The 18,046-nt window shown below is 39.3% G+C and overlaps 1 protein-coding gene across 2 annotated transcripts in view; it reads right to left on the reverse strand.

Annotated features, from left to right (window-relative positions):
• Nucleotides 1-18,046, reverse strand: part of LOC122810859 (high choriolytic enzyme 1-like) — a 200,410-nt gene that overhangs the window by 109,196 nt on the left and 73,168 nt on the right. For both annotated transcript variants that reach the window (XM_044082410.1, XM_044082409.1), the window contains exon 4: nt 13,516-13,671. In XM_044082410.1, the coding sequence (XP_043938345.1) occupies nt 13,516-13,671 (156 nt within the window). The remainder of the gene's footprint in view (nt 1-13,515; nt 13,672-18,046) is intronic.

The following is an 18,046-nucleotide window of genomic DNA, read 5'->3' on the forward strand; positions in this document are numbered from 1 at the left end:
GCTATGGTCCGGTTTCTCCCTACAATTATTGCAAGCCAAGAATAACACTTTTTAATAAAAATACCTACCAGACAAGTCTGCATAGCACACTTGGTCTACCTGCATCATCGCAGCTCGGGTTCCACCAGCAACTGCAACATTGCCAGGTAAAACCACTGCCACGGTCCGGTTTCTCCCTACAATTATTGCAAGCCAAGAATAACACTTTTTAATAAGGATACCTACCAGACAATTCTGCATAGGTGACTGGATATTTACAGTTCTTGTTATTAGCAGATGTGGTCCTTAAACAGTTATGTTTTAACCATTGTGACTGGGTATTTACATTTCCTTTTACAGCACATTTGTTACTTTTACTAGTTATTTTTTAAACATTGTTTTGGCCGGCGTGCACACTTGCAAGGGCACCCCCCCCCAGGCAACTATAGCTTTGTCTATTGCCACTGGGTGGCATAACCTGACAATATACTTGCTGTATCTTGTCCCAAATAGATCTGCCTCCACACTGAATACTTGTAAAGTAAGGCAAAGTACCATTTACTTGGTGTATTTTGTCCCAGAGACAGATTTACTTCCTTTTGTATTACTTGCACACCAAGGCCATAAAGTAGTGTTTCTGCAACTAACTGCTTACACTCCTAATTTCCTCCTTCTACCTCTTCCTTGCTTACACTTACATTACAGCTCCAAGGCTTCCACTTCTTATGCTGATTACTTTCCTTTGCATTGCTTATACTTACATTACAGCTCCAAGGCTTCCACTTCTTATGCTGATTACTTTCCTTTGCATTGCTTATACTTACATTACAGCTCCAAGGCTTCCACTTCTTATGCTGATTACTTTCCTTTGCAGTCTTCTGTGAGGGGGCGGGACAGATCTCTACCGGCTTTTTCTGGTTATACCTTCCCCCATTTTGTATCTCCCTCCTCTAACTTCCTCCTCCCCCATGCACATTAACTAGTCTATATTAGTGGGTCTCCTTGAGCGGCGCCCTTTTGAAAGTTATCTTTTGGCCTGCTTGTGGTGAGGAAGCTTCCCCAGACCTTTTTCAGTGCGACTGCATCAGTATAAGTAAATTAAACTTGTACAATACAACCAAACAGACACATTTGGTGTAAACAGAAACAAGTGGAATGATACATTTGGTGTACAAAGAAAAGAAACAAGTAAGCCCATTGATATAATTGGAGTTAGTGTTAGCCCCGCTGCGCTCGGGCTCACTCACTCCCCTCCCTGCTTCCTATTCCCACCCGCCCCCACTAGTGCTACATTTCAACTGAATTTAGCCACGTCCATCATGCTAACCACCAATCTCTAAATCTGCCCCACCCCTGTACCCATTTCCTTCTCTTCCACTATTCCATATCCTGTAAAGCACAGTCTTCCATCTAACTACCTTACAATCACAAACAACACCTCTCATCATCCACCACACCCACCCCATCCCAAGCAGATCTCTCACTCACGACGCACAGTCTTCCATCTAACTACCTTACAATCACAAACAACACCTCTCATCATCCACCACACCCACCCCATCCCAAGCAGATCTCTCCCTCATGACCAAACCCAACCAAACCAGGACCAAACTACCCAAACCCACATACATACATAAACCTCTTACTATTGCTCCTAGGTGTATCCACACTCCCACTGCTAACTTCTATCACCAACCACCAAAAACAACTTAATTGTATCCATATACCAAGAAAAACTACTTCCACTGACATTATTACAACACACCCTTTTACTCAACTAGTCCCACATCACTACCAAACCTTCTTTATTCACCACTATGCACACAGATTACAGCCATCACACTACCAGTCCCAAACAACTATAAAGAACTTTAAGACCCTAAACAAACTACTCAAACTCTATTTTTACCTCAGGACCCAACTCATTAGCTGCGGTGATATACACCCAAACACAGGCCTACAAAATCTAGGTGCCCCAACCCTCAACCTGAATGATTCCCTACTCCACCGAGACAAATCCACACTCCTCATTTTAAATTAATATGTCAGAAGTATACTAAACAAAGTCCACGACCTTCATGCACTATTCTCCTTTTATCAACCTGAGATAGTCATACTAACAGAGACTTGGCTTAAACCAGGCAACCACAACAATGAAATCACTCCACCAGGTTCCAATATAATTCATAGTGACAGAATAGGTAAAAAAAAGGGGGGGGTGTTGCTATAGTGTATACATCTCACCTCATCCTTGAGAAAGTAGACATAACAACCCTAGACCTCATAAAGTTGAACTCACTCAAACAAAACTAAAACTTAATGATAGTAAACACATCAACATCATAGGGTGCTACATCCCTCCAGGCAACAATATCCCCATTACAGAAAAACTCCTAGAATGGATATCTAACTCCCTCCCCCAGGAAAGCATAGTATTAGGAGACCTTAATACTGACTGGCAAAACTGTTCTAGTCATAACCCACTCTCCCATATTAACCTACATGGCCTAACCCAACTCATCACTTCCCCCACAAGAACAGACAAGAGAAGAGAACCAAACACCAGTCCACTCTAGATTGGATACTCGTATCCCACCCATCACTGATATCCCTAGCAGGGTGTCTACCAGACACTGTGAGTGACCACCAAGCCACATTCTTACTCAGATCAAAATCACCACAACTGTCGCAAATATCTACGTGCCTTATTAGAATCAAAAAACACTTTAACTGCTCCAACTTTATAAATTACCTAAAAATGTGCAACTGGACCCCCCCTAAAAAAACCTACCTCTTGATGAAGCTGTACTATATTTCAGTACTACCTTCTTAAACGTCCTTAACCATCACGTCCCCTCCAGAACAACAAGAATTAAAACTAAATATGCCCCCTGGTTAACCCCAGACACAACATTCCTCCTCAAAAAAAGAAACAAGGCCTGAACCAACTACCTCAACAGTAAATCCCAATTGAACAAACAAATATATGTTGAACTACTAACAAAGCCAAAAAACTCACCAAACAGACAAAACATCTTACTACCAAAAGTTACATAATAAGCACAGGAACAACCCACAAAAATTCTGGGCAGCAATTAACTTTATTCTACAACCAGGTAAAACAACTACCCCAACCCCAAAAATAGATAACAACCAAGAAGACATCCCCACTCAATTTAATAATGTAACCTAATGATGCACAGCATGTGATTGGATACATTGTATGATGAGCTGGTATTTAAACACCAAGTGTTTTCAGTTGTTTATTAGATCTGAAGAAGCTACATGCGAAAGCGCTTATCTATCTCTGCACCAGTTTTGCTTTATTTTTATTTCATTCATTAAATTGTTTAGCTTATCCCTGCCATGGACTGCTGGTGTGCTTTTATACAGTTTAATAAATACAGAAACCATCCAGATGCTTGCAAACAACCAACCCTATGACAATATCCCCACCCCTGCAAATCCACCCCCACCCACAACTAACGATTGCCCCAAGTTCAGCTTCCACCCAGAAGCAACCAAATCCATTGAAAAACTACTCTGCAAGCTCAAACCAATGTCTCTAGCCACAGATAAATTACACGCTGAGTACCTCCACCTGGCTGCAGAAGCCATATCCTTTCCTGTCTCCGTCCTAATTAACAGATCCATCTCCGAGTGTATAGTACCCAAGCTATGGAAAATATCACATATCATCCCTCTACATAAAGGGGGAACCTCCCTTGAACTCAATAACTACTGCCCTATAGCCATACTGCCCCTTTTATCTAAAATTTTAGAGAGGGTAATACACAAACAACTAATGAAATATCTCCAAGAAAATAATATAATAGCAACACAACAACATGACTTTAGACCCTTCCATAGCACCTCGACCGCACTAACAGAATTCACAACATTGTCAATACTCACAGAAACAATGGACTCCTTGTATCTGCCACCTTCCTTGACTTGTCCAAAGCATTCAATATGGTTAACCACAAAAAACTCCTTCTTTTTCACTAGCAACTCTAAACCTTACCACCCCTGCCATCTCCTGGTTCAAAAACTACCTAGAGGGAAGGAAACAAGCTGTTATGTGGCAAAATTAACTCTCCCCCTCCCTACCAGTCTCCCTAGGAGTACCCCAAGGCTCCAGCTCCCAAACAGTATTCCTAAAGCCTCAATAGTGCCATATGCAGATGATGCCACCATAATATGCGCAGCCAAATCAATTGACATCCTTCACTCCCTAACACAAGAATGCTTTTCTCTAGCAGAAACTTGGATTACAAACCAAAGGCTCATTCTGAACCCAAGTAAAACAAGGCTAGTACTCTTTAGCTCCCACCGAGCCACACCTTCCACTGATTCTTTCTTTATATTGTCCTTTAACAAGACCACAGTCAGCCCCACAAATCATACCAAATTCTTAGGGGCGGAAATAGATAATCACCTTAGATTTGACCTACATATTTCTATAATCATAAAACAAGTACATAAAAACTTGGCCTACTGTATCACAATAAAAAATTCATCACTGACCACTCCAAAACTACAATAGCGAGGACTCACCTACTATCCACCCTACTTTATGCCTCCCCCGTGCTTACAAATCTCTGCAAATCTGACCTAACCAAACTTGATAATTGTTATACTAAGATAGCCAAATTTGCTACAACCTCTCCCATCAGAACACATCACTGTGAATGCCTAAAAAAACTAAATTGGCTAGAACTACCACTACTACTACAACTCAATCAAATATCACTAGCCCACAAAATAATACATAACTCTGAAAACACCCCAGCTCTACAAAATCTTTTGCAACCCTATACAACTGCCAGGCCCCTGATGTCTAGCACACAAAACCTCCTCAAAGTAACCAAATATAACAATGAAGATGGTAAGTCTGTCTACAGCCAATGTATAACAAAAACCTGGAACTCCCTTCCTGCCTACATAACTGACAACAAATCCCCATCACAGTTCAAGGAACTTGTTAAAACTCACTTTTTGAATAATCAACTGTGCTCCTGTACCCCCCGGCTAATGTCTCATTAGAACACTTTACCTAACTTAAGTAACTCTGCTAAGCCAACCATAGTACTGTGCCCACATAGGACTGTTAATCTACTGCTCATCCCATCTCTCCAGGAGTTAGGGAAAACTACCCCAGCAATATTGAGCTCTCCATAACAAACTAAAACCAGGAGAGGACATATTGTAATCAATTTGGTATCCTTCTCAACTAAAACCAGGTGAAGATATATAGTGAATCAATTTGTTATCCTTCTCAACTATAGCAAGCATCATCTGCTCTCTCGGAGCCTTATTCTATGTCTCTCTGCTTTTACTCTGATAGTACATCTATCACAGGAATCCTAAACTTAGGAATATCTTCTAAAATTTAATATTATATTGAAGAGAATGAATGTATCCTATCTGTTAGTTAATATATATGTCAAAGTCTCTTCTATGGAAATTGTATGTCAAAAGTCTGTCCTTAAAACTATTTTTTGTAAAAATTGTTCTCTTGGAGCTTTTCTCCCCGGGCCTCCACTGAAAATGGACTTGTAATCCAGTTGGACTCTCCCGGTCAACAAATGTAAAATAAAATAAATAAATAAACATACCAGTCAAATTTAAGGCTTTTCCCACCTCTCTGCAAAACACTGCTATAATGGCTTTGGCAAACAAATGAAAATGATTGATGGGTGTTGGTTCAAGACTCCCATCCATATCTCTCAACAGTACAGACTTTTGCAGAAAGTCCAGATTCTTTGTTTGTTTTTCATAAAATTGCAGTTTTCTGTCAAATCACTGGCAAATCATTGAAGTATGAAGTCAAAAAATTGACAGGCATTTGATTTTCAGACTTCATAGCCTTAAGAAATTTCAATCTAATGCAAAACCTGTTTATCAACTTTCTAAGTTTCTAAGTGCAATATTTATAAATTTTCCCAATTTGTGGGCCTTTGTCCCATATTATTTATGGCCTTGTCCAGGTTTCTTGTTCTATGATGTTGAGAGGGATGCTGCCATCCCTTCCTACTGGAGCCAGTCTACTGCACTTGCACAAGTGTTCCCCTCAGCAGTGCAGATTTGCTTTATAGTTCTTTTACATCACACACACACACACACACACACACACACACACACACACACACACACACACGCACGCACGCACACACACACACGTATGCACACACACACACACACGTATGCACACACACACACGCACACACACACACACACACACACACACACACACACACACACACACACACACACACACACACACACACACACACACACACACAGTAAATCTTGTTGTCCATGTTATTTATTCTTTTCCTTGGTTTTGTTTCTCTTACTTGTAATGTTACTTTCTCCTGCCTCCCATATATACCCTAATTATTACTTCTAACAAATACTTTTTCTCACTCTTTCTTCTCTTCCTCTCCTCCTCTTTATCCACTATTTGAACTTTTCCACTCTGACATTTGCTTTATGAGTAAATAATGAACTGTTACACTTATGTCAGCACATTTTAATGCTACATAATATTGTATTTAGTCTAATAATAGGTTCATAGGTAGGTACTAGGCTATCAGCCCAAGGGCCTAAGTAAGCCTAGCCATCAAGGTTCCCTGGCTTATGCCACCCAAGAAAATTATTTTCCTGTGCCACTGTCGAGCAGAGCCACAGAAGTGATTCTCGGGGTATATTTCCTATTTCCCATCCACTCGACGATTTTTCTTGGAGTGCTAATGAGGAACTTTGCTTGACATAGATGGGTAGCTTTTTCCAGAGTATGGGAAGTCTCTCTGACAGGAATCTATCCCTCCAGCATGTCTTGTTTATTGTGGTGACAAGGTTTAGGTCCCTAGAGCGTGTAGCTCGGAGGGTTTGGGATTTCTTTAGGTGTAGCATGTCCAACAGCTCTGGGTTTGACATAGCTTTATATGTTAGGCAGAAATCACCTCAGAGTAGGCGATATGCTATGGAGTAAAGCTGGAGTTTTTTGAGATGGTCAGTGTAGGGCATCTGTTTGAGGCCAGTAATCCTCTTTGTGAGGTACTTCTGTGGCCTTTCCAGCTGCTACAGATGTCTTGTGAGGTACATTCCAAAAGAGGCTTTGTACTCTATAATGGGTCTAATGAGTGTCGAGTAGAGGGGGAATGTGACCTCTTTTTTTCCTGGATGAGAACCCTTTTGTGATAAGGTGTGCCATGTAGAAGGACTTCCTGACTACTGTAGCAATGTGATTATCAAAGGAGAGACTACTGTCCACTTGGGTCCCAAGGTCTCTTCTCACACATTCAGTGTTAAGTAGACTGCTGCCTATGTGGTAGTTCATGGGTACAGAGTTTTTACCAGAGGGGATGACAATGCACTTTTTGGCATTGAGCTTGAGGCCATGGCTCTGACACCAGGCATCTGTCCCAGTGAGGCCCTTCTGTAGGATGTCCACATCATTTGGGGACTCGACTATGGCTCCTAGTTTGTAGTCATCTGTGAACTTCGTTAGCCAGAGGCCTTTTGTGTTAGCCTGTACTTCAGAGAAGTAGATATCAAACAGGAGAGGTCCCAGGACTGAACCCTGTGGTACTCCACTTGTCAGTGGTTTGAAGTCAGATTTGGAGTCTGCAACTTTTACAGTGTGGGTTTTTTCAGTGAGCCAGTTGGCAACCCATCTTGTGACGTAGGGATTTATACCTAGTTTAGTGAGTTTAGCTATATATCCAGAATGGGGGATGGTATCGAAAGCCTTGGCAAGTTCAAGATAGGCTGTGTGAACCACCTTACCCTCATCTACTGCTTTGGTGACTGCCTCAAAGAAATCAATTAGGTTCAGGAGGCATGATCTGCCTTTCACAAACCCGAACTGGGTGGGGTCCAGAGTTTGGAGGTTACCAATGTCTTTGTTTATGAGTTCCATGATGATACGTACCATGGCCTTGCAGACCAGGCTCATCAGGCTAATAGGGCGATAGTTCCCAGGATCAGTGGTGGCTCACCCTTTGTGCAGTGGGATAACTGTTGCTGTGCACCTGATGTGAGGCTATGATTGAACATGGTGCTTAGGTGGGGAGCCAGTTTGTTCTGAAGTTCATGTAAAACACAGCCTGGGATGTTGTCCAGTTCCATGGATGCTGTGTTTGTGGCTTTAGAGAGTGCAGCTTTTACCTGTGTAGTTGTGATTACAGGGACTCTGCATCATTCCTGTATAGATATGGGCCCTTTAGGGGGTGGGGGGGGGTAAAGTTAGCACTAAACCTATCTGCCAGGATGTTGGCAATATCAGTTGGTTCTGTAATTTTCATGCCGTTGTGCTGTAACTCAGAGAAGATCTGGGTGTTGCCATTGAGATTCTTGACATAGCTATAGAAAGCTTTGTGGTTATCCTTAGAATCAGTAGTGATTTTGTTTTCGTAGCTAGCTTTGGAGGCTCTTATAAGGGATCTCAGCTTCTTACTGAGGCTGACCAGGGAGCTCCACCACTCATGGGATTTTACTCTCTTTTGCAACAGTTTCTTCCTTCTGTTGTACAGTTTGTTTATGGCAGGGGACCACCAGATTGGCTTCCTTTTTTTGGAGGATAACTTCTTGGTTCTGTTTGGTATAGCATGATCCATGCACTCGTGTAAGTGCTTATAGAGTGCATTTGTGTAGGATTCAGCAGTTGTAACTGTATTGTCCATCTGCATGGGTGTCATGAAGTTCACCACTTCTGTCTTAAGAAGCATGAAGTTGGCTTTGGAGAAATTTTTTTACCATGGTTTCCTTAATGGGGGGTGGGGGCGGGATGCGGATATCTAGGGTGATTAGCTTATGGCCGGATCTGACCAACGAGGAGTTGACTTCAGGTGTGGAACACCGGTCACTCATGTTGGTAATGACTAGTTCTATGACACTGTTGCCCTTGGTGGGGGTGTGGATAAGTTGATCCAGGGCATTGGAATTTATGAATTCCAGAAAGCGTTGAGCAAAGGAGTTGATACATGAGTAGTTTTCCCAGTTTATGGTGGGGTAGTTGAAATTGCCCATTATTAGGGTGTTTGTTTGAACCCTAATATTTTCCAGTATATCAAGAAAAGAGGAGTGGAAATCCTGGGATATGGTGGGGGATCTGTAACAAGCTACAATTTGGATTGCAGTTTTGCCCAGAGTTAGTTGCACTTGGATAACCTCGGATGCATTATGCTGAGCAACTAGCCTGGAGGTGTGGATATCCTTAATGAGTATGGACACACCTCCGCCTCTGGTGTTCCGGTCCAGGTTACGTGGCCGAAAAGTGTGGTATGAGTTATAGCCTGGAAGTGCAGGGGTGCTCTCTGGAGCCTTGAACCCGGTCTCAGTCACTGCACAGATATCGATGTTCTCCACTTTAAGGAGTGCCTCGAGTGAGTGCATTTTGAGATTTAGACTTCTAACATTGAGTAGCATTACCCTCATTTTTTGCTTGCCTGTTCCTGTTACGGTGGTGAATCTGTCATTTGAAACTTTGTCTAAAAAAGCACTATAGTGATGGCAAGAGCCTTAGCCAGTATCCGGAATCCCAGGGGCGACAGGTGCAGGCCATCTCTGGCAAAGCCTCATGGTCTGTCGATCATGTCTTCCCAGGCAGACAGATACTAGATCCCCTTAGAATGGCACCAGTAACTTAGCCAATTGTTGAAGTCAATCATTTTGTCCTTGTACTGCGGTATCATTCTGGGTGATGGCAGAATGCTACTCAGGGCTACAAGATCGGAGAGCTCTTCTATGTCTCTTTTCATGTAGTACAGGGAGGTACATCTCAGGTCATCCACACCAACATAGACAATGACAGAGTCATATTTGTACTTGTTGTGGAGTGACCTGAGTGCGTGGGTTATGTGGCGGATCCTGGCACCTGACAGGCAGCTGACAGTAACCTTCTCCTTGTTTAGCCTGGTGAGTGGGACATCAGTGTGCCTGACTATATGTTTGTCCATAATATCTGAATAAGTGAGTGGGATTTTCATGACAGCATCAAGGAAACATTTTCCTTCCTTTTGTGTTTTTTTTTCTTAACTTTTGGATTTTTCCTGGCATATTGATTGATTTTCTTATTATATTTTATTTTTTATTTATTTTCCATTTGTTTACCAGGTTAGTCCAACTAGACACAAGGTGACTGTTTTCGGCAGAGGCTCGGGTAGAAAAGCTCCAGATACATAGTAAACAATTATAAAAAATAATAAAAATAAGTTATACAAACATAGCTATTTTGTACAAAGAGCATAGAAAATATAAAAGGAGTAAAATCAGAGTTTTACAATTGATGCAGCATACAGTGGTTAGAATATTAAGAAACAATTAAACAAGATGATATGATATACAACAAATATACAATTGCTTGAACATAAATTCAAAAAGAAGTTTCCACAGACAAACGGGGTCATAAACTAGAAATCATAACTATATTGATATGATTTATATTGCATTTATCTTGTTTTAATGATGCTATATGTGTATTTGTATGTGTCATATGTGCACACATATTTGTATTAATCTATGTATTTACAGTATATTGACAAAGTACTGGGTCACATCAGAGGCTTGGGAGGTCATTGTTAAGAAAATGAGAACTGTTGTAAAGCTTGGCATTGAATACCATAAGTTCAGGTTATGCTATAAGAGAATAACTATGTGAAGATAACCATGTCAGCAGCCAGAATGCATTACAAACTGAATGTTTTACTGTGCACATTAAGAAATGGATAGACTGGCCCAAACTCTGGATTGTGTGCTTTGCTTTTTTTTTTTTTTATTCCTGGAGAAATGCTATTCAGAAGTGAAGAGACACATAAGGGAACAGTTTTAGTGGCACACCAGGCTGTGATTTTTTTTATGTCTATTGTCATGCAAAGCTGACAAAATAGTTGAATCTACCCAAGCTGGAAATGTGAGACTGTAGCCCACTGAAGGAGGGGAGATGGGAGGAGTAACTTGGCCAGGAATTGAAACTTGCAAAACTGCTCCTTGTGAAAAGTTGTATTTATCTCAGTAATTTGTTGACACTTTTGCAAGTTTCTTTCAGAGAATGTGTAGTACATCAATAGGAACAACATTTGTAAAACGCAATGCATACCAGTGAATGACACATGAGCTGCAGACTCTCAAACTTGGCAGTTTTTTTCAGGTGTTCCATTCTAAGTGAATGGAAGTCTAGTCTGACAACAAATGGTAGGGCTATTTGTTCTCACAGTCTGTGCATTGAGACAGATTTAGCTTTCCAAAGGAATCACAATGCCTGCCCCCATGAGGGCAGACAAGAGTAAAACAAAAATAAAATAAGGAATGAGTACTTATTTTGCTGCAGGCAGCTTTAGGAGGTGCAGTAAATCACAGCAAGATAAAAAATATATGTTTTTTCATTGTTTCCCCGTAGTGGTCCTTTAAATGCCATTTCTTCTCACATTAAACCAATCAAGCGTACTGTCAGCAGCTCATTCCTTTCTTACGAAGATCTGCTACATTGATGTTCCTCTGATGATCACATATACTGAACTCACTTTTGGATGCACTCCACCCCACTCCCCTTTACTATAGCATCTAACAATGGTACCATTATTTCCCCGGATACTCACACAAAACTCTTAGGGGTAATAGTAGATATCCTCAAATGTGATATGCATGTCAGTCAAACTATCAAAACTATTAATAAAAAACTTGGCTCACTATATAAAAAAAACCCTTTCCTAACTCACTTTTGGATGCACTCCACCCCACTCCCCTTTACTATAGCATCTAACAATGGTACCATTATTTCCCCGGATACTCACACAAAACTCTTAGGGGTAATAGTAGATATCCTCAAATGTGATATGCATGTCAGTCAAACTATCAAAACTATTAATAAAAAACTTGGCTCACTATATAAAAAAAACCCTTTCCTAACTCCGTTAAATAGGACTGCCATTGCCCGCTTTCACTTACTCTCTACTCTTCTATAACCCTCCCCTATGCAAACTAATTTGAACAAATCTGAACTTAGCAAACTCTCAATCTGTTACAACCACAGTGCCAGATTTGCCACCAGTTCTACATATCAGACACATCACTGCCATGATCTTAAACTACTAGGGTGGTTAGAATTACCCAGCTTACTTCAGTACAATCAACTCATAGTAGCTCACTAGGTTCTCAACAGACCTGAAAATACCCCTAGACTAAAAAACCTTATTGATTCCTAGAGTAATTCCAGGCCACTTCATTCATCTAACAAACTGCTGGTTGAACATACAAAACTAACAACTCAGCTGGAGACACCCTGTTTTCCAATTTTGTTGGCAAAACCTGGAGCTCACTTCCAGATGACCTCAGTCCAGTACCCTCTCTAACTCAATTAAAAAAAAGTCTCATATGATATTTCACAATACACTGGCTATGTCCCTGTTCCAACCATAACTAACTCCCCAACTACCCACTTTAATATCCACACATAACTTAGCCTCTACCCTTCTCTCTAGGGGGTGAGTATGTAACTCATGACTCAGTACCCCCTCTATGTTTCACACCCCACCCAACTCCCTTACCCTTACCCCTGTTACATCTTACTACTTTCTATATGCATATCCTACCATACATTAAATACCATGTCAGGTAGGACTTTGGATTATTCCACTCTGATGCCCCCAGACTATATTATCCTTACTTAACTAGGCTTCTAGTACATACTCTGCCTCTTGTATTTTTCCTGCTCCTGAATATTTAATTTTTTCTTCCTCTTTATTATTGTATACAAATAGTACTGTACATAACACTGACTTTCTCTAATGCCCTTTAACTATGACAATCTGTAAATCTTACCTTACTAGTCTTTTAATGCATGTGTTATCTATTATACTTTGTAAACCAAGCTTTATTTTTATTGTGTGTATTATTATCTGTATGACTGGAGCTTTTCCTCCCAGAACTCCACTGAAAATGGACATGTATCCAGTCGGACTATCCCAGTCAACAAATGTAAAATAAATAAATAAATTATTACAGACAGCTATTTAAACTTTAAACTGTACTGCTTAAATCAGTTTGTTATACACAAAACAACTCTTACGACCAGTCATTTGAACCTCCAGGGTAGTCTATTCAGATCTTCGGAAACATTCAGTAGACATTGTGCTGTATTTCATGACAACAATTTCTAAAAGGTCCTCTGCAGAATCCCAAGTTTTTATGCAACAACTTTGAAGAAACTCAATATAATGAAACGTTATTGTGGATTAAAGTATTTAGATCTAATGATCTCTGTATATTTATTTTTTGGCCCATGTTTGCACTATGTGTGGAAATGTGCTGTGACACTCTGAGAACGCATAATAAATACTCTATAATGTGTTTTATTTGTAGCCAGTTCAATGTCTTACATCATCGTTATTTAGTTTACTTTTACAAGAAAGAAGAAAAAATACAAACTGTAAATAATCTTGATTAGTGTTGTCGCTTTTGTGAGCTTAAAGAAAGTTAACTGAGATAGTCTATAATCAAAAGAAAACCTGTAGCATAAATTTTGTTACTTACGGAAATATGATGAAATTCGGTATGGAATATAAACATTTCCATCTCTAGCTTTCGGCCAACGACAAGTGCTGGAAGTACACCAGTCTGCATTACCCAGGCGATTATAAACAGCAATATCTCCAAAGATGATGGACACATCTTCAAACTCATTTCCTTCTGTACAGACACAAAATTTAATATAGTTTAAAACTTCTTAATATCCCAATAACATTGCATACTGCACTCAATTTTTTCCTGTTATTTAGTTATGAGGAAATGCAGTGGCTATCAAATTAATTTATTAGATTAATTATTTTGATAATAAATTTAATGGACTAATCTAATGGAGTGGTTTAAGATAAGATCATTGTCCATGGAGGATAAGACATAAATACAAATAATACAGGATATTAAATCAAAATTCCTTAAATAGTATGAGTAAGGCAATAAAGTAAAATGAGGTTTTGGATGCATTTCAAAACAGTATACACATAAGATAAATAACTTAAGAAAGTACAAAATATATAAAAACTATGAGAGTATACAAAATAAGATGTTGAATATAGACTATTACAGTGTATGCGTAGTAAAAAGTGCATGAAGGGATGAACAGAAAACAAAAGTGTGTAACAAAGCAATAGTTTTAATGGAGTGACAGGGAGGCTGTCCAGTCCAAAATGTTAGAGGGCATGATCTTCCAGTCAACCCCAGAAGAAAAGGTAATTCAAACCCACAGAAAAAGGTGACTATTTGTTTCTACAAGTAGAATGTATAATAATATATGGAGTTATGATCTCATTCGCAGGCTGCATAAATGCAATTCCTTCAGTCAAGAGTGTGATTTGTGTTATGGGATGTGGGTGCCAAGTGGTTCTTGCAACTGTAGAGTGCCTAGTAGAATCAGCTGTCATTCAAAGAATAGTGATTTTGATCATGGCTACTTAAATGATTTCAAGACTTTTTGCAGTGCTGTGTGTGTGTGTGTGTGTGTGTGTGTGTGTGTGTGTGTGTGTGTGTGTGTGTGTGTGTGTGTGTGTGTGTGTGTGTGTGTGTGTGTGTGTGTGTGTGTGTGTGTGTGTGTGTGTGTGTGTGTGTGTGTGTGTGTGTGTGTGTGTGTGTACGTGCATGCGTGCGTGTGTATGTACATGTTTGTGAGTGTGGGTGTGAGTGGATGCATGTATATTACTAGCAAAGTCAGTATTATCTATACGGCATTTTTTACTTTTTTCACAGATGGTGGTTGAAAGTTGATGCCAGTTAGTGCATCACCCAAGTTACCAGTTGATCTAGGATAGTCAGTACGCAGTTGAGTTTTATATGTACATGTAATAAAGTGTCAGTTGATAGTACAGTAACCTGCGGGATAGAAAGCAGCTTTTGGAACTTTATAACAGAAGCATGTGTAAACTATCCACATAAGGGTCAGTGTTTTCCTTCCATGTTAAATTGTTAATACAATACTAGATTTATGGTTTGTACTGCACTGGATGCTTGTGTGCTCAAAAACTACCATCGTGATGGTTTTAAAGTTGGAAGGAGAAACTGCTCTTGGAGAAAGCAAGACACCTAATGCTCCAGTGACTCCCTTTTGGTTTAGTGTCAGTGACAACTGCACAGAATGTGTGGGGTCCTGGACTCAATACTCACAAAAGGTTCAGTGGTTTTTTTTTCGTTCAATTTTTAATAGTAAGAAGCAAATTCATTTCCATTGACTGAAAGAATGCATTTATTTCCTAGAAGTAAGATATTGTTGTAAACTTGTATTTGCCAGAAAATGTAATTTGTAAGGCTTAATATGAATAAAACAGAAAAGAAGAAATTTGTTATTTTATATTTTCTTTCTTGATTTTTTTTAAATGAAAATCGTAAAAGATGACCTGAAAAGATAAATTACACAACTTATCACTTAATCTGCACATAATACTTAGAGTAGACGGCATGTCATGTGTGCTCATTCCTAGCAGCTCATTTTTTTAATTTTCTTTAGTTAGGAAAAGGATCTTCCTGAGTAATTTGCTACCGTTATAAATAAAATAACAGTTGATTTGCTTTAATGTTTGGAAAAGCTAAACGAATCCTATGTTGAAAGATAACTGGATATAAAATGTGTTGATACAGATGTCCTTTTCCTGAATGCTATGACTTGATATAAATGTAGAAGTACTCTAGTTCTCCATTGAGATTAACATTAGCGGTGCTTGAATAATCGTTCATAAGATGTTTTACAGCTGCATGCATCTTTCCTCTGAAGATTCTAAATCAAGTAAAATGAATACTAGCTTGGTGAATAATTGTACCACGTTGTTCTCATTACCTGTCACCAGCTTCCGAGGGTATAATAGCATATTTAAAACAATCTAATCCTTTAGAGGAACAACATGCCAGAATTCGTTATATGATGTGCATATTACTTATATCATAACATTGTCTGTAAAAATAGTGGTATCACTGGAGCCAGTCACACGTACTATAGCAAAAGAACACCAGCAAAAAAAAAGAAATACAGGGTCCCTTAGCAGTGACCAAAAAAGCAAAAATAGAAAGAGAAAAGGTAATTATCCAATATATCACAATAAAAGCAAGGTATGTGAAATTTGTACAAAAAAGACCAATAAACATCAACATTATATCAGAATCTGATATGAAAAGCAAGAAGAGCTCTAACAAACTTAGTTCCAATAATGTTTGGGTTTGGATATGTACCACTAATTACTATGTGAACATGTGGGTAATGTACTTATCTCTTTGAACAAAAATGTATTTATTTGACATTTGTTTACTGAGAAAGTCCGACTGGGACAAAGCCCATTTTCAGCTTAGGCCCAGGGACAAACACTCCAGACTCATGTCTTTGGAATATGGGAGCAAACCAGAGCACCTGGAGGAAACCCGCACAAATGCAGGGAGGACATGCAGACTCTGCACATAAGGCACCCTGGCCGAGAACTGAACCAGAGAATCTCTTGCTGTATAAGGTGAGAATGTTAACCGCTACACCACTGCACCACCTGTATGAATGCATTCTGAAACAAAACATATCCTAATCAGTTAAAGAGGGTCCTGTGATTCATAGATGAGGGCATACTTGAAGAAGATTTTTGCTTAAAAGAAATTATTGTAAAACTGTAACAAATGAAAAAGTCCAACATTTTGAGAGGAAACATCAGATTATGAGGCTCCAAAAGTAACTTGTTTTGCTTCTGTCTATGTCATCCATGGTTGGATAGATAAGGATTGATAGGGCTGTATGAATTAAGCTGTGCTAAAGATCAGCTCCAAATTCCATTGTAGCTGAGCTAATCCCAGAATTATAGGTATAATTTAGTGCTCAAAAACCCTTCATCTGATTTCCGTTTCTTCATTCCCATTTTTTCTGCCATAGATCATAAAGGTAAGAAGCCTTCTCATCCTGCAGGAGTGGCCACACTCTTCCTGCAATTATCATTTCCACAATCTACAGCTTGAAGTGGGCTATAAAATACATGTGTAGCTGTAGTAAAGCCCTTCCGCTGAGTAGTGATTAGAAAATATTTATATGAAAGGAAATTCACCTCAGGGATCACGTCAGTCGCCCTGCTAGACAGGGGTCCAGGAAAGTAAATAATGTGGGAAGAAATAGCCAGGGAATTGTTATGGCTAGGCTTGTATAGGCCCTAGGGCTGATAGCCTAGTACCAACCTATGAACCTATGAACCTATGAAAAATGTATTTTATTTAACATTTGTTTACTGGGAGTGTACAACTGAGTCAAACAAAGCCCATTTTCAGTGGAGGCCCAGGGAGAAAAGCTCCAAATTACATAAAAAAAAAAATAGTGTTAACATAGAACAAAATATAAAAACAAGAGGTTACATAGTCAGCAGCAAATACATATTTGAATTGAGGTGGTGTAAAAGACATAAATATAGGAAAAATAAGAGGTTACATAACTGTTGTGTGTTTTGGCTTTTCCCAGTTAGGGATTGCCACAGCGGAACTCTGGTCCGCTAATGATTGGCAGAAGATTTTTACGTGCCGAGTTGCCGGCCCTGACGCATAACCTTCAACGAAGGTAAAGAGGTTACATAATAATTCACAATAAATATTTAATTGAAATAACGCCAACAATAGTGGTAAAAATAATGCAGTAATATTGTTAGCCAAGCATATTACATATTATAATGGCTGGTCTTTGAAAGCAACACTTTTAGAAAAAAAAGATCTTAGTGTATTTCTGCCTAGGGATGGGATGATACCCTCACCAAACTTAAACAATTATAATAAAAATAAATATAATATAATAAAAACAGTAAAATAAGCTGGAGATGAGATTGAAGGGAGAAGTAAAACAAAACAAAACAAAAAAAAAAAAAAAAACAAAGAAATAAGCTTTGGGGAGGAGAGACAGAGCATGAAAAAAGGACTACAACAAATAAAACTAAGAGCTCATCCTGGCATGATCCTCGAATGCACTTTCCACCAAAGCAGAAATCACCAAGCATACTTAACTGAAAGTACTGTTCACCAAAGCAGCACTTTCGGATAAGTACGTTGTGCCGGTCGTACTACGGTG

This window comes from Protopterus annectens, chromosome 9.part0 (assembly GCF_019279795.1).
Source record: "Protopterus annectens isolate FY-2018-M chromosome 9.part0, PAN1.0, whole genome shotgun sequence".
Lineage (NCBI taxonomy): Eukaryota > Metazoa > Chordata > Ceratodontiformes > Protopteridae > Protopterus > Protopterus annectens.